General features: G+C 52.6%; 5 protein-coding genes across 5 annotated transcripts; 2 read left to right on the top strand and 3 right to left on the bottom strand.

The window, feature by feature from the left end:
• The first annotated feature begins 605 nt into the window (after positions 1–605).
• On the top strand, positions 606–3,696 carry QC763_509710 (uncharacterized protein). Its single transcript, XM_062913553.1, has 2 exons — positions 606–1,630; positions 1,963–3,696. The coding sequence occupies exons 1-2, from the start codon at positions 1,399–1,401 to the stop codon at positions 3,480–3,482; spliced, it is 1,752 nt and encodes a 583-aa protein (XP_062764975.1). The 5' UTR covers positions 606–1,398; the 3' UTR covers positions 3,483–3,696.
• QC763_509700 (uncharacterized protein) lies at positions 3,671–8,172 on the bottom strand. The gene is given in 6 exon segments (XM_062913552.1): positions 3,671–4,495; positions 4,506–6,121; positions 6,177–6,263; positions 6,314–7,481; positions 7,605–7,900; positions 7,974–8,172. 3 exon segments carry the CDS (start codon positions 7,047–7,049, stop codon positions 4,572–4,574), a joined length of 2,373 nt encoding a protein of 790 aa, XP_062764974.1. The 5' UTR covers positions 7,050–7,481; positions 7,605–7,900; positions 7,974–8,172; the 3' UTR covers positions 3,671–4,495; positions 4,506–4,571.
• A 6,702-nt stretch (positions 8,173–14,874) lies between these two features.
• QC763_509690 (uncharacterized protein) lies at positions 14,875–16,434 on the bottom strand (the record flags this gene model as incomplete). Its single annotated transcript, XM_062913551.1, has 3 exons — positions 14,875–15,808; positions 15,873–16,326; positions 16,379–16,434. The coding sequence occupies 3 exons, from the start codon at positions 16,432–16,434 to the stop codon at positions 14,951–14,953; spliced, it is 1,368 nt and encodes a 455-aa protein (XP_062764973.1). The 3' UTR covers positions 14,875–14,950.
• A 1,751-nt stretch (positions 16,435–18,185) lies between these two features.
• On the bottom strand, positions 18,186–20,715 carry QC763_509680 (uncharacterized protein; the record flags this gene model as incomplete). Its single annotated transcript, XM_062913550.1, has 3 exons — positions 19,585–20,715; positions 18,783–19,507; positions 18,186–18,731 (listed from the first exon to the last, which is right to left on the bottom strand). Exons 2-3 carry the CDS (start codon positions 19,044–19,046, stop codon positions 18,186–18,188), a joined length of 810 nt encoding a protein of 269 aa, XP_062764972.1. The 5' UTR covers positions 19,047–19,507; positions 19,585–20,715.
• On the top strand, positions 19,176–20,922 carry COQ1 (coq1 putative hexaprenyl diphosphate synthase; the record flags this gene model as incomplete). The annotated part of the gene is made up of 2 exons (XM_062913549.1): positions 19,176–20,700; positions 20,761–20,922. Exons 1-2 carry the CDS (start codon positions 19,498–19,500, stop codon positions 20,920–20,922), a joined length of 1,365 nt encoding a protein of 454 aa, XP_062764971.1. The 5' UTR covers positions 19,176–19,497.
• Positions 20,923–21,869: the final 947 nt, after the last annotated feature.

Below are 21,869 nucleotides of genomic sequence, written 5' to 3'. Positions count from 1 at the left end.
CCGGAGAATTTGACAGAGACATAATAGTAGCACATCCCAAAGATTGCGCATAGCATGGGAGGTGCTTGAGCCTCTGGTCTCCCAGTGTTTCGAGCATGCTGCGTGGATGTTGTCACTTATCTGGTGTAAGCCAGGTGGTTCTGCCTCGGGGTCAGCAGGCACATTCTGAGAAGAGACGACAACGGCATTATGTTACTCCAAGTATTTGCGGGAGTTGTTGCTGTGGGGGATGGCGGAGAGCAAGTAGATTTTGTTCAAAAGAGAAAGCTTCCCTTCTATCCCTCTTGCAGTTCCGGTTTTGCTGTCACTGGCATTTGGAGAGCCGCCAGTAACCAAATAAACACCACGTATGCTTTCTCCAACAACATTATGCCCCGTCATCGAAGTGCTCATCGCCGTCATGTTGAGATGTCGTTGAATTCAGGGGCTCAGGGGCAGCTTTGGCAGCTGACAACCAGCCGGCAGGCAGTGGCACATGCACAACACCCATTGCAAGCCCACGTGGTCTGGCCCCGAGGTGCGGCCTCCAGAACACAAGCACCAAAAAATGGACCCCCCGCATTGCCAAGCTTCTTACTGTGCAGTCGGTCCCTGTCCATCGAAATCCCTCAGCTGAGCTTGTTGGGTGAGCTTGGTGAGCTTGTGGGTTATCGGGCCCGCCAATTCAGCGACCGCTACGCTATTTGTGGGAACGGCGTCAAGTTTCGGGGCGCTGTGTTTCGCCGTCTGCCCTCCCTCTGGGCCTGCCGGTAGAAGGGACAGCCAACGCGAATTGACCACTCTTTTGCCTGCCCAGAAATTGATGTCACCGCTGTAACCCTAGATAGCTTTCCAATTATCACGTCTCCGTCCCTTGTCCCGTGCTCAATGCTCCCCTTTCTTTTCTCTCTCCCTCTTTTTGAGAGAGACAAACAACACACCTTCACCAACTCACGAGATCCCTTGTTGGAGATTTTGACAATTGGCTTTGTTTTTTCTTTCTGCTTTTTTTGTTTGTTCTTGGCGATCCCGCTATCCACTCGTTGAACTCCATTTCCCGAACTTTTCTTTTTGGTGTTACCTGATATCATCAGACATCGTCAAAGTCACTCACTCACTTCAACCCCCATATTTTCCTGCTTGTACAGCCACATTTTCCGAATCCTCATATCGATCACTCCCGCCCCCCCGGTAGCGACATCCCAGTCTAGCTCAGGCGCTATCATTGTTTCTTGCAGCTAGCAAAAGCCCAACTGCCGCGGGCAGTGAGGGAGCCACCACTTTTTTCCTCTGGGTCGTTGCTTGGGTGTTGATACATCTTCCCCCCGTTTTCACTTCTTGTCTTTCCGGACTTCTATTCGCCATTTATTTCTTTTAAAACTCTCTTCGCCAAAAGGGAAACGCCGATAATCACCACATATGGGTCTAATACGGGCAGGGAGCCGGTTGGCATCCCGTGGATATTCGGGAGGGGCAGCAGCGGTGGCAGCACAAAGGGGGCTTTGGGCTCGTGGGCCAAGGATGATACCAAATGAGAGGAGCGCACCACCACCACCACCACCCACGACGTTGAGAAGGATACATTGGACGCCACAACCTGGACCACGACAGGAAAGGAGACATTATTCCAAGGACAAAGACAAATGCAATGGTACGTTATTTTCAGCTCTTTTATTTTGGTGGTTTGCGTGCACTTGGGGCATCTCGCGACTGGAATGACGTAGGTACCTGAGCTCGCGTGAGATATCTCGAGAGCTTCAGGAACGCGCCGACAATTGACCCAATCATGGGCATATCTATCAGGGACCCGAGAGCTTGGGATGATCAGAATGACGCAACATCCAGGGGTCGGGACTGGTGCAGGGATCCACCCTTAAAACCAACATGTCCCCTACGAGGCTCTCACTTACAACATCCTCAATGCTATCCCGCCAAAACACCATCACGGAGTAGACGCCCGATACTAACAAAATGCCCCCCCAGATGACGATCACCGCCACGAACCCTCCATATGGTACAAGATGCTCGAGTCCGCCGCCACCTCCCTAGCCTCCATCCTCGTCCTCGGCACCGGCTTCGCCCTCGCAGCCTACACCTACCACAAATCCTACAAGTACTTTGTCCTCAAAAAAATGTCCAACGCCTTCGAACCCGGCGATCCCGTCCTTGACCTAGCCGCCATAGGCAAAGACCTCCCCCTCTCCAAAACCGCCGCGGCAACCCACTGGATCGAGCGCCCCGAGCAGTCCATCGTGGACGAAATCGTCGCCGGCAAGGAGGTAGGCCACTACCACCTCTTCATCGGAGAAAAAGGCACCGGCAAATCCTCCATGCTCCTCGAAGCGATGCGCAAGATCGACGGCGACGGCGTGGCCATGTTTGAAGCCCACGCCGACCTCGAAATCTTTCGCATCCGCCTCGGCAAGGCGCTAGACTATGAATTCCACGAAGATTACATGGGGAGTTACTTCTCCGAGCGCGGGCCCCGTGACACCACCGCCCTCCTCGACATTGAACGCGCCCTCAACAAGGTTGAAAAAGTCGCGCTCAAAAGACGGGCAAGGGTGGGCAGGCCGTTGGTGATTATCATTAACCAAATGCACCTCATCCGGGACGATGATGACGGGAAGGACCTGATTGAACTGCTTCAGCAGCGGGCGGAGCAGTGGGCTGCGTCTAATCTTGTTACTATGGTCTTCAACAGCGACGACTACTGGGTTTACGAGAGACTGAAGCAGCTTTCCACCAGGATGGCCGTGCTGACGGTCCTTGACCTGCCCAAGCACCAGGCTATTGCCGCGCTGAAAAACTACCGCAGGAGATACTTTTCTGAGGTCCCGTCGAGCGAAATCCTAGAGGAGATTTACGACCGTGTCGGCGGGCGCCTCAACTTCCTCAACAGGGTGGCGAAATCGCAAGACATGCTCGCTACCTGCGAGGAGATCAAGCGAGTGGAAAAAACCTGGTTTTTGAACCAATGCTGGATTTTGGGCGAGGAGATGGATGACGACGTGATGGACCAGCAGAAGTGGGCGGCTGCTGCGGTGGTTCTCGCCACGGCGCTTGTGGATAAGGAGGAGGAGATGGAGGAGACGTATGATCCCGCAAAGGGCCATATCCTGCCTAGCTACCCTCTCCATATCGCGCAGGAGATCATGACGAGGGCGGATTTTGTCAGGGCGTTGGATAGGTTGAATCTGTTTAGCATTACGAGCAAGGCCGAGGTGAGGGCGAGCAGTGTGCCGATGCATATTGCGTTCAGGGAGATTGTGGCGCAGCCCGGGTTTAGGGAGCATTTGCAGGCTACTATTGATCGGATTGCTGCTATTGAGAGCTTGGGGCGCACGAGGGAGATTATGGCGAAGGATCTGGTTTGGGGGGGCAAGTATGAGATTAAGAAGAGTTATGGGGGGGTGGAGGTGTCGTTGAAGCAGGAGGGGAAGAAGAGGGATGTTACTGTTGTTGAGGATGATGATGATGATGATGGGAAGAGTGATGACTAGATAGGAGGTGTAGTTTTGAGAAGGGGGTGGGGGTCAGTGTACATAAGCATCAACCGGAGCATCACATCTGGTGGTCAAGAAAGAGGAGAGAGTAAATATGTAAGATATATGTCCCCCATTAGGATCCCTGTAAGATATCTTGCATCACACTAGCCTAGCCAAGAAGCATGTTTGGAGTTCTTAACCAGTCAATATCACCATCAATCAATGACAAAAAGTAAACAAAATGTAACGAACGTGACTGTGTGTGTAAATTCCATCTCCTATCCTCGAAAAATATGCCGAACCATTAACTACCTATAAAAACCAAACCCCCCATTTATCCGCTTACATGCCCTTAAATGTTCCTTTATGATCTCCAATCCCCCACCAAGAAAACCCATCCCCAAGATATACATGCACCAAAAATCTCCCAGAAAAGAAATGTTCCAACTCCAACCCCTCTTGTGTGTGTGTGTATGTGTGTGTAGCCAAAGAGGAAAGTGGTGAAAAAAACAACAAATCCGAAAATAACGACCGTACTATGCAGCAACCCCGTAGAGAAAACCTTCCTACTTACTACAACCCACCCCCAACCAAAAACCCTGACCTAGAACCCGAAAACCCTTCTGCTCCGTACCGTTACCTATGCCCCCCTACCCCCTTATATCCCCAGACCTAACCTAGCCCCCATCCCCAAACTCCTACCAATACAACGTAATTCTTTTTTTGTGTGTCCGTCTCCTTTCTTTCTTGTCAAAAGCCAACGACTTGTTTTGTATGTTTTCTTTTTCCGCAAAAAAAGACAGATAAAAACAGCAACACAAAAAACAATAAACTTGTTTGTTCCGTTCACTGAAACGGAAAGTATGAGGAATACAAGGGGGGAAAATACATGATGTGATAAACAAACAAAACAAGAGACTGCTTTATATGGGGTGGGGGGAGGGGGGGGGGGGTATATTGTCTCTGGCGTTTCCACAAACAGAAACAAGAAAAACATGGTTCAAACTCGCCAGAGATATTTCAACGAGAGAGAGAAAAAGAGAGAGAGGGAGAGAAAGGGCAAGGACATGCTGCAGAACCAAAATGCCAAGACAGAAAGAAATATCAAGCAGGAATAAAATCCAACCCCATATCCTTTGCAACACGACCCCAGTCCCACACACGCACCCACTCACCCATCTCCATCAGTCGCCACACCTCCTCGAGCACCTCCACAACCCGATCGGCGTTTCTTAGTCCGGTGTAGCCCCTGACAGACTTGATGGCGGCCCTGATGCGCTCTTGTTGGAGGGGCTTGAAGCAAACGGTGCCGATGACGAAACACGGCAGCAACAACAGGGTCTGGGAGGGATCGCTCGGCTTGAAGGTGTCGAGTATGTCGAGGGACTCTTCGACGGCGCGGGTGATACGATCGTCGTGGGAAACAGGTTGACGGATGGGAGGGGGGGAGTCGGGTCGGTTCTCGGCGGCCAGCGCTGCGGCAATACCTCCGCCGCTGTTCTTGCGGATCGGGGATACGTTCGAGGAGGAACCCATTCCGGTACTGTTCCGTTTGTAGACGTTTGGCTCGCTCATCGGGTGGGAGGCTCCAAGTTTCGGGGACGAGGCACAGCTGGTAGAGGCAGACTGCGGTGGGGTATTGACTACTGAAGAGGTCGGTCGGCCGACGGATGGCGAGCTGCGGATGTGGGAAAACGAGGAAACGGAGGCGGCCGTCGGCGTGGGTGACGTGGCGACCGGGGGCCAAATGGTACGGATGAGATAAATCTGCATCATGTGCTTGTAAAGGAGGCTGACATTTCCGCGATTATCACCAGGGGGCAGGTGGGGAGCCCATTCTCGAATCGCAGCATCGATCTCGGCTGCGCGATAGAGACTAATGTAGTCGACAATAACGGGCTCGTGGGCGGCCATGTTACGCCGGATCGAGTTTCTGATGGTGGTGATGGGGACAATATGTTCGAGCAGTCCATCGGCAACACCAAGAAGTCGGGGCGGGTGGATATGAGGGACCGACGGGAGCTCTTGGGCGTCCGACATGGAACGGTAGCCTGACTTGTCGGACGAGTGGATCAATTCGTCGGCGAAGATGTGGTACTGGAAAAACTCGGCGATGAACGACAAGAAGGCCGAATCTCCAGGAGGCGAGCTGGCGATAAGACTGCGGTATGCCGAAAGGTGGACGCGATGCTCGCCACGGGGGTTACCCTCTGCCAGAGCTTCCAAGAGGAAGCACAGCATCTGTCCATAGCGAGCAGACACCAAAACCTCGTCATCGGTGCAGGGCTTTCCTTTGCTAAACTCGACATCTTCGAAAAACTTCTGCCTGGCGGCGTCGTGATGGAAAATGGATCGTTCCCGGATGAGTTCCAGGCTTGTGGAGGGGTTGTTGCGCAAGACGGTGGCTCCATAGGGTGTGTCAAAGTCAATATGTTTGCTTGCCAAAGACAAGATGGAATGCATGAGGCCCTGGTGTTTGACCGCGATGGGCACCATCATGTCCTTGAAAGCATTCTTGTGTTCACCCTCGACAGTAAGCACGGCGCTGAGGTGTTCATTGTAGTGCTTCCAGAAGATCATGTCTTCGACCGTCTCGAGCCCGTGGAAGATGGGCTGCATCGTAATGGACATGACGCTGTGTGACTTGAGACGTTCTGAAGCTAATGGTTAGGACGAACAGCATGGACAGAGGGGAAAGGGATTGCCTACCCTCTTCGGCCCTTTCTTTGCCGCTTTTCCAAATCTGTTTCTCCGGATAGCCTTCACACACGACGGCGTTCTTTTCGCAATTCATGCCTGTCCGAGCATTAGACCATGTAGACCAAAGACAACAGCTGCTCACTTACATCGCGGCTTGGCTTCGTCACACTTCTTCTTTCGCTTCCTGCATGTCAAGCAGCCAGTCTTGGTGCGGCCTTTGGTGACTTTGTTGGCAGTCAGATTGGGGGTAAGGGGGTGCTTCCGAGGACGTCCTCTGGGTCGTTTTGGCTTTGGTTGGTCGAGCCCCAGCGCATGGGCAACTCCTCCAATGGGAGTGGCAGGGGCTTCCCCCAAATCATCCATACAGAATCCATCATCATCCAAGGGCTCCAGTTTTGGGGCCATCAACAGCTCATCTGGATCGTCCTGCTCCCAGGGCATGTGTTCATGGTGTATGTCATGGTGGTGGCTCATGGCGCCCCGCGGAAGCTGCTCGTGCTCATGGCCCTCGTCCGAGCCCGAGCCCGAGCCCGAGTAATTCATGGTCCATGAGGATTCCGTCGAGGCCGACGAGGAGAGCGAGTGCGAATTCATGGCAGCAGTGGGGGGCGAGAGGGACGGCGAGGCAAGGCAGGAGGAGCCTCCGCAGGACATGGCCATGCCAGTGCTGATGGGTGACAGCTGGGGCGAGAGCTGGCCCGTACGGGCGAAGCTCAAAGTCGACGACGATGTGGACAGAGAGTTGGAGGCTGTCGGAAGGGAGTCCAACCAGGGGGAAGGCAAGCCAACATGAGGAATCTCATCGGAGTCCATGCTATGGCTATGGCTGTCTGACCACGGCAGGTTTCCGTCGCTGGACACGACAGGAAGAGAACGACTCATAGCTCGTCAATAACGACACCATGCCCACGGGGTAGGAACAAGGGTGTTGTCTGCAGAGGATAGGGATGAGGCGCCGTGGCTCTTAAGGCGACAAAATACCAAGGGTGAGGAAAAGAGGAGGAATAACTGGGGAACGGGACGACGAGTTGGAGGGTGTGAGACAGGATAGAGCCGCTTTAGGTCGGGGGTGACACTTGCAGCCTTGGTTGGCTTGCCGATCAAGATAGGCCCGGAGAAGGTAGAGAGACAGAGAGTTGTACCGAAGTACAGTGTGGGAGGAAAGAGTTGGAGAGGCTTTGAACAAGATGGAGTGAAGATGTCGCAGAGGATGAGCAGGGGGGGGCTCAAGTGGCAGGTCGAGCGCAGTGTCTTATTTGCTTTTGCTGCGCAGCGCTTGATTGGGACGGTGTGGCGGACGGTTAACCGGGCAGTCTACAGAGTAGAGGCATTAGAGGTGAAGAGACAGAGGAGACGGTGGAGGTGGAGAGGAGGAGGTGGACGAGGTGGACGAGGTGGACGAGAGGGAATCATTGCTCGCGAATTTGGGTAGGGTACAGAGTCGTGATCCTGTGGAGGGGAGGGCTTCTCCACAATGTGTTTTTGTGCTTGCCCATGCCCCTGCCCCTGCCCCTGCCCCTGCCTCCTGCGCTTCTGCGGACTCTCTGCGGTGAGTGGTGATAGGAATACAACAAGGCTAGCTGTTAGCGGCAAGACGACAAGAGAAAATGTTTGGGGGGCACATGTAGCGTTACATTGCTGGTGCTGAGCCAAGATGTCCCTGGGAGTGGGATGCGAATGACACGGAGAGACAGCGCGTCGAGTTTTGCTTCCGTGTCGTGGGGTTTCGGCCTCTACTTTCTCATCAGTCTCTTTCTTCCCCGCATGGTCGAGCAGGGCAGGCCACTTATCCTTGCGGATACATACGATGTGGCTATCAAGGTTGTTGGTCGACGACGACACCTCGCAAAGAATTCCTCTTGGCGCACGCGATCCCATCACAATCAATCAGAGAAGGACCGGGCTGATGCCGCTAGTGCATCGACATCTTGATCTAAGCCTGCAAGAGACCTGCGAGCCGTCCTTGCTGCCTCCTGCACGGCTTCTCATCAGAGGGAACCTTTGGTGGTGAGCGTTGTTGTCAGGGTCCAGTCCTTACTCGGACCACATCATGGCCTGTGCACAGCTGAAGAACTTCCCGCCAATGGTGCCATGGTCTGTGCGCTTCGGATTCCGCTCTTGGGAACTTCCATCCATCTCAACACCGTGTCTCTGTGTCTTGCCTGCCCGGCGAACGACAACCGCCCCCTCAGCCCCTCATCAAATACATGATCGGGAGAAGCCAGATGGAAACAAGACGATCTTCAGATCAGACACGGAGATCACGCCCCCACACCTGCCGTCCAAGACAGAATGTCATGACCACAGAGGCCCCCTTCCTGCTGCCGCAGTAGCGTGTCCAACAAATTCTCACCAAGATTTCTACCATCGCCAGTAAAAGAAGCCGCCACAGATAAGGTTACCTAGTTCGACACCGGCCTTGTTGCCCAAAGGGTATCCCCAGGTCACCAGTCACCCGATGGCAAGCTCTCGAGCTGAATAATCTCCGGTGATGCACCGCATGTGCCATGATATCATGGCAGACCCTCCCAAACGCCTTCATGCAATTCGGCAGTGCGGTTATGCACGTCGGCGGCTGTAGAGGGGGTCCTGAACATCAAGAGCACGGCCGTGTCTCCGGTGCCGTCTCGCTTCCGGACGTTGAACAGAGCCTAGACCATGACGGCGACAGTATATCGTCGACGGCAGCATTGATCAAGTTGTTGTTGAGTGCAACATGGCACTGCGCATCAATACTCTTGGGTATTTTTACAAAAACAGATTACCATGGCTGCGTGTGGCGCCTCTGTCGAAGCGTCCATGGCAGCCAGCCTTGTCCCAGCCCAGGTCATCTATCGGTCTTTGACGGTGAGCTACCATGCAGTGTCACCAATCTCGGCTGCTTGGACACTCAGCATATCGATCAAAGCAACATTGCCGCGGCTGCTAAAGAGATTCACTGACTGGTGTCGTTGGGCACAGATATCAGATGCGGGGCTGATTCGTGGGATTCGCTGGTGGTTGACCACTCACAGATGTGCTCCGTTGCAACCCAATTCCCTGTGCCGTCGAGGGTTGAAGCGAACTACTCTCGGCGCAGCGAGTTGAGGCGGCCAGGTTGGGTTTGGGTGAGAACCTTGTGGATGCCCAACCATCACCACCATCTTCTTGCTTGAGAATCACCAGCCACCACCACCACCACCACCACCGGGATGTCACACGACAAATCACCGACCTTCGACGGGCGAACGGCGAACAAAGCTATTGTGCAATGACTTGACGTCTGCCATGCTTTTCCCGGAGATTTTCGAGACAGTATTTGTCCCACTTGCACCACCTCAGAAGAGGCTGGAGTCTGATCGTTGATCGATCTGTCTCGCAAGACCTGCCTGAACGTTTCCTTTCCCCAGTTGCGATACCCCGCCTTCCATCAACATGAATCCAACTAGCTGGCTGTACTCATTTTCCCAATTCAGCTAAAATCATCATATGCTGAAAGCTTGATCACCATGAATCACAATCCTCTTTCCCAACCTGGTCTTGAGTACATGTGCTCAGCATGTCAAAATTGGCAAAGCAAAACAGAGGGTTACAGAGACACGGGAGTGTTTGTTTAACCTCTCCTCTGCATGGGGATCATCCGCAGCGGCCCTTCCCCTCCGGTGACAGGCCGCTGGGCCGCCTTGACTGGTCTGTCTTGTACGAGTGTAGAGTGCAGCACACGAAGGACCCGAATATCGCCATTTCTTCGATTCCGGCAAGCTGCATTATCTGAATCGATTTTCCCCAGCATTGACCTCCAACACTTTGGCACGAGCCTCCACTGGCTTTCGTATTCCAGTCCTCCGTATCCCCTCTTCAATTTCTATTGGCTCAGAAAGTCCCGTCTTTTGCCTTCTCCTTCCCGGGACGTTATTTGCCCGAAGTCAACACACAAATCTCAAAGTCCTGATCAGCTCTTCTTCTGACAGTTATACTCAAAAAGTCTTCTTCGACTCTGCACTATCATCATGCCATGGATTCCAGTCAGTACTGCACTTTGCTACTGCATGCACTTCGCGCCAATGTTCTCCACCTGGGCAAAGACGATTTGATTCATCAATGGAGATGAGCAAAAAAGCCAGAGACAGCCATTGGATTGGCCCGAGACAACAACTGCACATTAAAAAGAAGCGAAGAAATGGAACCCCCCCACGCTGCATGTCTCCCAAAACTTCTTCTGCATGTCAAAATGAGACCATTTCAGCAGCTTGCCTGTTTTTATAATCCATGATAGATGTTTTGACAGGGACAACAACAATATGGATGATAGCAACGATGCATTGGCATTTCCACCACCCCGCAGAGTTTCCAAAGTTTTTTCACTGTCAGAAGGCTTTTTCGAAACGGCATCATGCACCCCCTGATGTGCTTGTGAGGAGAGGTACATTGTGGTAGGTATCCATGGATCAACTGTGCCGCGGACATACATTCGCTGCTGTGTAAATACATGCAGATTGATATGCCGGGGTTCTTCCCTGAGAGCCTCTCTCGCGCTTCATGATACATCTCTCTTCCCCTCAAAGCAAGGTGACAGCTGCAGCTGCAGCAGACAAGTCGTTTTTTTTTTCTTTTATGAAAGGGATCGAGATTTAGTTATCTGGCAGGACAAAACCTGTCCAATGCGACATTATCACACCACCTTTTTTTGTCTGTTACAAGCTTGATATATCAGTCTGGAAAACTTTGACTCTCTGCGACACCGGGGGCAGGCCTTTCTTGGAAATATGTAACCCCGGGATCTTCTCCGGGTTATTCTTGCGCGGCCGAGTGGGTGATGGGCAGGAGAGGGAGGAGAGGGGTGTGTGTGTCCTCCAATTCGACACGCACAACATGCGATGCGGGGAAATGAGGGGGGAAGAGAATTGGTGGTTTTGGGTGAAAATCAGGGAAGCTTAAGCTCGCGCGCGGAATAACAGTCCTTTTGAGGAGTCAATGGAAAGCAAGAGAACCAACCTGATAATAAGCTTCTCAACTCTTTGAACAACTCTTTTCGTGTAGCCCATGAGGTTCTCTCAAGAACTAGCCTATGAAGTTCAACAGCCCCCTGCTCACCTCTCACCTGCCATATCGGGAATCACCAGCATTCATTCTTTACTCGTTGTTTCGAAACAGTTGATCTCTCTCTCCACTACGGAGTATACGATCAACAATTCCCTCCTCCTCTCTCAGAGGAATTCCACCTGACAAAAACCGCATATACATACTCACTCAGTTCGCCTCTCTCTAAATTTCTCCTACGTAAACGTCTCCCCATCCACGCCATCCTCCCTCCCTCCCCCATTTACAATTAGCGTATATCCACCCCGCGAATCAAGCTATGACGACATTGAGCTCCGCTGCCGATAACCGACTGAACCAATCCATTTTCTGACAAAGTGGTGAGCTGAACAGCAGACAGACCGCTTCTTGTGAATTTCTGACCTGATTTTTACCCCGCGCCTTCTTCACCTTGTTTGCTGTTAGGATGGCTGACTGTCTCGGCATCCGCGACCGCGACGTTATCCGATACCTACCAACAAACGAAGCGGAAGAGAGCTGTCTGTCTGTCTGGGCAAGTGAGCATGTGAGCAGGAAAAATCCTGCGCAGCGAGACATACTTACTTTGAGCGTGCAGATTATTGGACTGAAAACGAAAGTGCCCTAAAATAATCCCATCTCCCACATGCCCGATCATCCGTAAACGAGAAGGCCACTGCACTAATGATGATGAGGATGACTGTGGTGTACGCACAGACAAAGAGTGGGAGGAGGGGAAAATCCGCTGTGTCGGTTCGGCGGGCACGGACACAAGTGACACTTAAGTGACGGCGCTGCCGCTCGGCCCCAGTCCGATCTGGGGATCCACTGTTTGCCGGGGAAGGGCAAGGGGCCGCCGGGGCGGGATATGGAGGCTGATATGGGCAGGGGTTGGGTATAAGAAGGATGGGAGATGATGGGAATACATAGAGTAGAGAGGATGTAGAGACATGCACACATATATACATACATACATACAGCCGCCAATTTCTGATCTCCACAAGGTGGGTGGGTAAAAAGAAGCTTAGATACAGGCCTCGTCGAGCCAAAGTCACAAACAGCTGAAGTCGAAGTAGGGCTTGAAACGGAGTTCAGACCAACAGAGCAAAAGGCTAAGGATGGTGGATGGATATTGTGGATGTAGAGCCTGGAATATACATGCAGATCACAACCTGGGTTGAAATGAAGTCTACCTAATCAACAGGTTTGTATGATGGATGGAGAGATGATTGCTAGCAAAGCTTTTGGATATCATATCTGAAGAGTGAAGCACGGTGGCTTGATGAGAAGAATGGAGCTCTACCCATACTCCACGATCGCCAAAGTCCATAAGTTACAGGTAGCAGCCGTTCAGAGACACAAGTTTCGCATCTCAACTCAACACACAAAGTCTAGACTCTTTGATCGCCATCTCACATTTCCAACAAACCGATATAACTTCATGATCTTCTCCATCCCACCTTCCCAACCGGTAACGTGATAATTCCGGCACCTCGCCCTCCCGAGATCTCTAAACCAAGTCAAAAGCCTATCACTGGGCAAGAAGTCTTGTGTAACAAAACGTCTGTCTCACATCGCCAGCCTGGCAGGATAAGAGAGGTCAAGTCTCACAGTTGACCGCCACCGCCGCCTTTGCAGTCGAAAACTCTGGGGATGGTAAGTAACAAGGCACAACAGTAGCGGGCCGAGCAAGTCCTCGGTAAGCTATCCATAACCAGTCCCAATTGCAGTTTCTTGCCCATCAACTCAAGGCTGCTTTGGGTAACTGGTCACGCAACCAGATAACAAAAGTTCCCTATGATGAGACGGGCGGCTGGAGTATCCCTCCCGTCCCTTCCCTCTAGATGGCATCACCAGAGACAAGACACATCCTGCCCGGTCTTCCAACTGGAAAAAAAGTGTCAATATTATCTTTTTGGAGCAAAGGTAATGCAGCCGCTTCCCCCAAAGCCCAAAAAGACGCCACCGCCGAAGGTAGGTAGGCCCACCCAATGAGCTTCTCAATCAGCCCAACAAGACCACTCATAATAACCGACCCTATGGGGGACCCCAGTAGCATGCAGCCTGGGGTTTTCACACCACACTTTTTCCCACTGTAGACTATCACGGCGAGATGGGGAACAGAGATGGTGGGTTGAGATCTGTCACACCGGTGCGACCTGCAGGCTTTTTTTTTTTTGAAGGGGGGGAAGCCTTGGTGACTGATGTATGCAAGAGGGGGAATAAGTCGGGGTTGGAGGGAAATAAATGGGTGGTTTATCTCCGGGACTCTCCGGGATTGGAGAATTCCTGTCCAGTGTTAATTTGATCCGAGATGGTTGTTGGTGATGGGTGGCCTGGAACTTTTTGGATTTTTGGTTGTGAGCTGATGGTGTGGTGTGATGTATCATAATCGATTCAGAGGATTTGTTTAGTGATATTTCGTGATTTGGTTCGACTTGTTGAACTTGCACACAGCTGCCGCTTGCTACCTTGGGAGACCGGTTCGTTCGGTGTTTTGTGAAGATATGGCAAGCAGCTCGTGAGGTGAAGCCAACGGGAGGTTGATATGTAGGTCTTAGACAGACTGCATCTTCGCCTCCCGACTCAGCCATCTATCAGGTGAAAGTGAAGAAAGCCTAGAGTTCTTGTCAGTGTTTCAGTTTCTCCTACTGTTTCTCATCTCCAGATCTTTCCTCATAAGGCTGGGAGGCGGTCTATGTGTCTTAGCTAGGTACTGAGGGGGGTGTGTCGGTGAGGAAGAGCTGAGGCAAGCCATCTACCCCAGCCACTGCTTGTATCTGCATGTCAAGCTATAGTACATATCTCGGTCCCCGAAAGGACGATCCAGGTTGTGACAGCCACATCCGACGACCGACAGTCTCTATTTCCAGCGTGTTTTGGGGGCGTTTATAACTGCCGATGGAAGACGGTGAAAAGTGCAGTTTTCGAGCTTGGTTGTTGGAGGAATTGTCACATTTCGTGCAGCTGATAGCACCCGATGTCAGGTCATGTCAGTTCTTGATCTTGCGCCCTGTCAGCATGGGGGGCGTCATCTAGCAATCCCAAGTCCAGCTGAGGAACGGAGAGGTGCATATTCCAGCATACGGTCTCGGGTTGAAAGGCGAGGAAATGGGGTTTGTAAAGGAACCAAGGTAGTTACCTGACTTTATCCAGGTCATTTAATGTCTCTTCCAGTAGGTGGTTGGCATGTCGATTCAGCACCCACTAAATTCTTTTTGGTGGACATCTTGTCTGATGTATCAAGGAGGGAACAGCCAGAGCACAGCCTATCTGGGAGAGTGTTCCTTCCCCACATATACCCCAATTGCTCTCAGACTTTCGCCAACTCAATTGGCATCTGACTGCCTGTCAAGCGCAGTGGCCAGAAGCGACGACCGAACAACCTGTCGGGTACTGTAGAAACAGACTGGGTTGCCCACGAATGGTGGCAGGTTTGATTCCTAGTCGAGAACATCTATGAGCATAGCCATTGACTTCGGCTCTAAATATGAAAAATCCCTGGATGAACTGCCTCCCCCAGGTAATAATAGGGGAGAGCAATTTGGAATGGTGAAACTCCAAATAGAGGGCTTTCGTAGCCAGCAACGCTGGTAAGCTTTTTGTAGTTTTCATGGTGTTTTGTTTTGTTTTGACACTTACACAACGGAACAATAACCCCTGAGCTCATCCGACATCAACATAACACCAGTCTCAAATTACTACTCAACAATACAAACACCATCATTAGCCTCCAACATCACCACTCACTCGACAACCGCCAACGCCCCCCTAACCGGATAATTCTCATTCGCCTCCGCATACTTCCCAATATCCGGCCACCCCTTCAACCTCGTCTCCTTCCTAAACATCAAACAATACGTACTCCCCCCAAAATGAAACATGCCCAACTCCTCCCCCTTCTTCACCTTCTGCCCCTCCTTCACCGTAATCTCACACGTGCTCACCTCATCCATCCCCACCCCGATAAAGGCCATGAGCCCAATCTTGGGGTTATCCGCCTCAATAAAAATCACCGCCCTCGTCGCCAACGCAGTGAGGTATCCCAAGGCCCCTTGGATCCCCTTAGTGTCAATATCAACCTTGTCCTCCCCCCCGCTCTGGTCAAACATGAGCGGCTCCGAGAAATACGTCCCATCCTCAACAAACGCCCTCTTGATGGTGCCCGACACGGGGGCATGCCAGCGGTGGTACGACAGAGCCGACAAAAACGCCTGATAAATCGTCCCCCCGGCAAACTTTTTCGCCAGGGGGTCGTGCGCGAGCATGTCAGTTACAGAGTAAGGCTGTCCCTTGACCCAGAATCTGTCCCGCAACTTGACGTTGTTCGCCACGCAGTAAGGCCGAGACTCGCAGCTGTTGACAACAACCTTGTCATCATCCGGGCTAGCAACAGGGCGGGACTTGTCCGTGATCTTGCGGGTAAAGAAGTCATCCCAAGACGTGAAACCGTAGTGCTTCTTTGACGGATCACAATGATACATCTCCTCAAACTTGAACGACGTCTTAGTCGGCGTGTTGGCCACCTCCATAAGGTCTTTGTAGCCCGTCTCGCCGAACCAGCCAGCCGAGTGATCCCCCAAAACCTCGGCGGATTCCGGCGTCTGCCACCATCATGTCAGTAAGTCAGTCGGTCAGGGATCAGGTGCCCAGTAAAGATAAACAAACCTTGAGATACCTCCCCCACTCATTCAAAACCTTTTTCAACATCTTGTTCACATCCGGATCCAAAAACGCCGCATGCCCGCTCGGCGTCCCCATCGCATAGTCGAAAATAGCAGCCATCGGAACCCCCACCATGCCAGCATGAGCAGCAGCATCCGTCCATTCTGGCGCTCTCCCAAAAACTTCGTTCAGCACAGCAAGCATGTGCTTGTAGTCTCTGATCTGGCTCTTGCCAGTCGGGTCCTTGTTGTACGGAGGACGACGCGGGACCTCGTCCCACATCTGGTTGAAGTACATGTATATTCTCGCATTGCCCTCAATCAGCTCCTTGAACTCCTGCAGCACGGGGATGAGCTTGGTCTGCTCCGGGGGGCCGGATCGTTTGTGGGCGCGGTCGATGGTGCGGCTGAGCCATTCCTGGTGGATGCGGTGGTCGGTTGGGAGCCAGCCGCCGATGCTGTGTTGTGTTTGTTAGACATGAGGGGTATCGGGGGGAGGGAGGGACAAACCGCTTCATGAGCGAATGGGTCGGGATGTCGTGGTGGTCGCCGTGTTGCTGGACCATGATTGCGGTGTTGGTGTTACTCGTTCCGGCACCTGTCAATAGATCAAAGTCGAAAAGACCACAGAACGGGAGAAAAACCAACCCTTTATATCCTTGAAGAATCCGTAGTCAAGTGTTTTCAATCAATTGTTCATCCATACCGTTGCACAGCGGATCCGCGGTGGTCATGATGTCACCATCTCATCACTTCAGTCAACCCAATCACCCCGTCACAAAGCCGGCAATTTTCATCTTGACTCGAGGTCGATCTACCTGAATAATTAGCAAATCGATCAATCGCGGAAAAAAACCCCCTATTCCGGCCACTCTCTGTTGATAAAACCTTGCATTGTTCTTTGTAATCAATTCAGGGGTATTTCCTACTTATCATAACCTGTCCCGCCCAAACATCTTCACACACCAACGCCATCCCATGATAAAAAAAAACGATGGAAACCAATCATTAATCCAGAGCTAACACCACACAAAGATTACCCTGCCATGATGTGCTGCCCCAATAATGCACAAAACTCACAACGCCAACTTCCCCCTCAAATTCCTCACATGCGCCGCATGCTGCCTCTTATGCTCCTTTCTATCCTGCTCATTCAGCGGGTTATACAACACCCCACAGTCCTTACATATATGAATCCCCGGGTCCTTGTTGATGGACAGATTCAAAACAGTCTGCACCATCTGCTTCTGCTTCAACAGCGTCCGCTTCCTCTCCCTCGTCTCCGTAGTAATCGACCTTGTATCCTCCGATACCTCACTGGCTGTGTCGTTCTCATCCCCCCAGTCGCCCCTGACAACAATCTGGTCGTAGATCTCCTCCCCGTCTGACGCGATGATGGGTTCCGGGGACGGCTCTCGACTAAAGGCGACACCTGGGAGGGTGCATATCGTGACTTTGCTTTGCAATCTCCTCCTCTCCCTTGACCTTTTGAACAGCGCGCCTGGTGGTGGGGAGGAGGGGGGTGTTGTTGCTGTGGAGTCTTTGTCGAGGTCTGGTGCGTCGGAGAGGGTCGTCGGGGTGGCTGGAGTTATGGTTGGTGCGTCGGAGGTAGACTGGGCAGGGAGGGAGAGCGGTTTGAAGTACGATAATATCGACCCGCCCTTCTTTTCCGGTATCGTCGGCGCCTGTTTTGAGGGTTCCGGCAGTGATGGTACTGGTGGTTCTTCCGTCGACTTCGGCACCCTGTTTTCTTGATTCTCTCGGTCCACCACCGGCGGCGCGACCTTTTGCCTCTTGAAAGGGCGTTCTTTCTGGTCGTTGTCTCTCGCAGAGGTGGACTGACGACCGTAGGTTCGCAGAGGTCTCTTGCGCTGGCGTGGTAGGCCAGTCGTCGCGGTCGATATCGAAGAATCGAAGACGGCTTCTGGTGATGGATCAAGTGACATTGTTGCGCCCACTGAGTCTAAAACGAGCTGTAACGGCGCGCGAGCTTTATTCGGACGATAGAGATGCGGCGATATAATCAGATAAAAATGCTGCCAAGAAGATGCACCAAGATCCCAACTTGCAGAAAAGTGGTACTCGGTAGCGACATGGGTCAAGATCGAAGATCGCGTTGCGCAGAACGCGTCTGCTCAGCGCGTTGGGCCCCGCAGCGCGCTATGACGCGGGCAGCCCCACTCAATTAGCACCCCTACCCACTGTAAATGTTTCCCCCATTCAAAAGTCACAATGGCCATTGCACCCAACATGGAATTCAAGGTCAAAAGCTCATAATTCGAAAGGGGTTTGGTAAACATAAGGGGCTACAAACCATTCATATTTGAGCATCCTTCTTGCGCCTCCGGAGATCCGTATTCTCATCTGACGAGCTCTTGTCCCCAACAAGAGTGGCCTCCTCCTTTTCATCCCCTCCAACAGCCCACGTCTGTACAATCTGCTTCACCTCCTTAAACTTCTTATCCTGCTTCTTCGCCTCACCCAAATGCCATATGTATCCCGAGTATACAGCAATTTCAGCAATCCCCACCAACAGACTTCCCCCCAGAGTCAGAAACAGTCGCGCTGGTGTGCTCCACCATCTGGCCAACACCCACAGAGTGCCTGCCACACCCAGGATACTGACCATAAAGTTCAGTATCAGCATCAGCTGTCTGTGCACGTCGTTATATGTAACGTCGTCATCGCCGAGGTCTTTATCGACCGTTACTCGATTGACAGCAGCAAAGCTCCTCGCCATATTCGCAGCAGGAAATCGTTGAGCAAAGGTCTCGGTTGGGGGAAGTGGGTTGGTCATTCGCTCGTATGCTCGTTGTTCTTCTTCGCGCCGGAGACGGGCCATCAAGGCTTTGTATTCGTTTGACTATTACTTCGTCAGCACCAACCAGCGTCTGGTACAAGACGGGGTACATACTGGTTCTGGCTTTGGTGGCGGTGGTGGGACGTAGACCCAGGCGCCTTTCAGCATGTTTTCCAAAGTATGTTCCTCATGCCCGGCATCCCTGAGTATTAACCAGAGCTCGATGATCTGTGAGTGTAGAATGGGCTTGCCGACAGCGGCATCGTCGAGCGCGGGGTCGTCTTTGCCTGCCTGGAGCTTGTCTTTTGATGGGTAGCCTAGATTGTCCCAGATTTGCAGAGCCTCCACGATGGAGGGCGTCATTGTGAGGAGCACCATGGTTGGGTGTTGATGATATGTAAGAAGACAATGTTTTGTTTGCGACGCCGCCGAGAGCTTGTTGGAGCTCAAGCTGATGCGGCCCAGAATGACGGATCGCCAAGCCTCACAAAGCTTGCAAGGATGCAGGCACCCGGTGGGTCCTCAGAGGCCACCAGCCACAACCACAAGCCGAGAACGCCACCTTCTTCAGAACCGGATGCCAAAAAATTATCGGAAAGGAAGTTTTCGGGACCCACATCACCGGCCTAAAGCAACTTGTGTGCGTAGAGATCTTTCGTTCGTACGACAAGGCCGGAGATCACGGCTTTCGGAGGATACCTCGGCGTCGAATTCCTCCCGGATACGGCAGATGACCACACAGTAAACCTACAGAGGTCAATTGGATATCACAGAGGAGGATTCGACCGGGAACGAGTGTGTGTGGGAAACATCCCACCTCCAGAGAGAAATGCAGGGGCCTACAATGGTGCGCGGGGTCAGCCGGCTTCGCATGTCAACATTTTCGAGGGCGACGACGACAACATGTTCCACCTGCCTCAGATCCACAGCTCCCCTTGATAGTAGGATAGCTCAGTCCAGAGCTCCTTTCCACACCGGAAGACGAGACTCCTCCGCCTGGGCTGCCGCCGTCTCTGTCGCCGGCAACATCGTCAACAATGCGATCACCCGCGCCACCAGAGGGGACATGCCCTCCGTCGACCCCCTACGGATCGTCGCCAAGGAGATGAAGTTTCTCACAGGCAACATCAGGAAACTCCTCGGGTCCGGCCACCCCTCCCTGGACAGAGCAGCAAAGTACTACACACAAGCCGAAGGCAAGCATGTCCGGCCACTAATAGTCCTGCTCATGTCGCGCGCCACCTCCCTCTGCCCCAAAGCTCCCCAGAGGCAGCAGGCCACCCTCCAGGCCTCGATGGGCATCGACAGCTCCATCTCCCCGCTTTCCGTCCTCTCCGACTTCAACCCTTCCGCGACAGCCGTTGCCCCCGAAGCCGAGACGAACGACCACCCCGACATTCTCCCTTCGCAAAGGAGACTCGCCGAGATCACCGAGCTGATTCACACTGCTTCGCTGCTTCACGACGATGTGATTGATCACTCTGAATCCCGAAGAGGCTCACCATCTGCCAACCTCGAGTTTGGCAACAAGATGGCTGTCCTGGCAGGCGATTTCCTTCTCGGGAGAGCGTCTGTGGCTCTTGCGAGGTTGCGTCATGCCGAGGTTATCGAGCTGTTGGCTACGGTCATTGCCAACTTGGTGGAGGGCGAGTTCATGCAGCTGAAGAACACTGCGCGCGACGAGCGCAACCCGCAATGGTCTGAGGAGACTCTGACGTATTACCTCCAGAAGACGTATCTCAAGACTGCGTCGCTGATCAGCAAGAGCTGTCGCGCGGCGGCGCTGCTTGGTGGAAGTGATGCGGCGACGGTGGATGCGGCGTATGCCTATGGGAAGAACCTGGGTTTGGCGTTCCAGCTGGTGGATGATATGCTCGACTACACCAGGAGCGAGCAAGAACTCGGCAAGCCGGCGGGGGCGGATTTGGAGCTGGGACTTGCGACGGCGCCTCTGCTGTTTGCGTGGAAGACGATGCCAGAGCTCGGCGCGCTGGTTGGGAGGAAGTTTGAGAAGGAGGGTGATGTTGTGAGGGTGGGTTTTATTTCCTCATCGTCTTCCGTGAGAGGAATCGACCGGCTGACTATTTTCTAGGCACGCGACCTGGTTGCGCAGAGTGATGGTATCGAGCAGACACGGGCGCTGGCCGAGGACTACGCACAGAAGGCCATTGATGCCATCGCGCCGTTCCCAGACAGCGAGGCCAAGGATGGCCTCATCGAGATGGCTGTCAAGACTCTGAAGCGGAAGAAATAGATGTGTAGAACACAGCTTCAAGATCTAGATCTCCAAGTCTAAAAAGCTTGGCTCCGGGGGTGGAACTCGGGCTGGGCATTTCTATTGTACTACTAACATCAACCACGCGCAACGGGAAAAGCACATTTAAGTGTACATAGGCGGAAACACATCTTTTTCATTTTTTTCTGCATTTGGGAAAGCGGATGGGTTCAAAGAATGGGTCTTTTTTTTTTCTTTTTTGGGAATAGAGAAGAAGTATTTTGTACAACATGAGAAGCAACGTAAACAAAAGGTTCAGGGGGTGGCGTTGTGGATGATTCGGAGGCTCATGGATGATGGATGGTCATGACGGCATTCAGCTCACCCCTAATCTACCTATATGCTTTAAACTCTCGGAAGGCTTCTCCCAACTATGGTACGGACCGATTTGATGGCCAACGGCATAATTGGTCAGGTTGTAATTGACGCTGTTGGTGGTTTACAAGGCAGTGGTGTAACACGGGATTCGGGATTCGCATCCCCTCAACCACTCTCATAACCCACAACTCTCCGAACAAAAAGAGCCGCCAGCTGCATGAACGGTGTTCCGAACGGTACCGCCGCGGCGGTCACTTACATAATTTGGCAATTTAGGATCATTCGGAAGCTTACATCACCAACCAACCTAGGCATTGTCGATTGTCACCCTCAAAGAAAACAAGCCTCGGTAGTTGGGAAAGCCAAGCCGGCAGCCCCCCGGTTTCTATGACGATGGAGGGGCTCTTTGCGGCGGGGGGCAGGATTGGTAAGGTAAACTGCGGAGAATGTTTGGCAGTCGACATGCAGAATTGCTGCAATAGAGAGAAAGGATTCGAATGCAGAGAATTCCATGGTTCCCTCGATGCAGGCGTGGGAACGGAGCGGATAACCATCGACGCTCCACTTTGTGCTGGAGAGAGGGGGGCGAGAAAGGAGGGGAGGGGAGG

This window comes from Podospora pseudopauciseta (assembly GCF_035222475.1).
Source record: "Podospora pseudopauciseta strain CBS 411.78 chromosome 5 map unlocalized CBS411.78m_5, whole genome shotgun sequence".
In the NCBI taxonomy this organism is placed as follows: Eukaryota; Fungi; Ascomycota; class Sordariomycetes; order Sordariales; family Podosporaceae; genus Podospora; species Podospora pseudopauciseta.
Note: the sequence above shows the minus strand (reverse complement) of the source record. Positions and strands in the feature narration are given on the sequence as shown.

What these genes read in the sequence shown, in the direction of transcription:
- QC763_509700 (XM_062913552.1), bottom strand. Translation starts at nt 7,049, where the DNA reads ATGAGTCGTTCTCTTCCTGTCGTGTCCAGCGACGGAAACCTGCCGTGG. An exon ending in TGACGAAGCCAAGCCGCGAT is followed by an intron (nt 6,264 to 6,313) that starts GTAAGTGAGCAG and finishes ATGCTCGGACAG; the next exon opens with GCATGAATTGCGAAAAGAAC. An exon ending in CAAAGAAAGGGCCGAAGAGG is followed by an intron (nt 6,122 to 6,176) that starts GTAGGCAATCCC and finishes CATTAGCTTCAG; the next exon opens with AACGTCTCAAGTCACACAGC.
- QC763_509710 (XM_062913553.1), top strand. Translation starts at nt 1,399, where the DNA reads ATGGGTCTAATACGGGCAGGGAGCCGGTTGGCATCCCGTGGATATTCG. An exon ending in GGACAAAGACAAATGCAATG is followed by an intron (nt 1,631 to 1,962) that starts GTACGTTATTTT and finishes ATGCCCCCCCAG; the next exon opens with ATGACGATCACCGCCACGAA.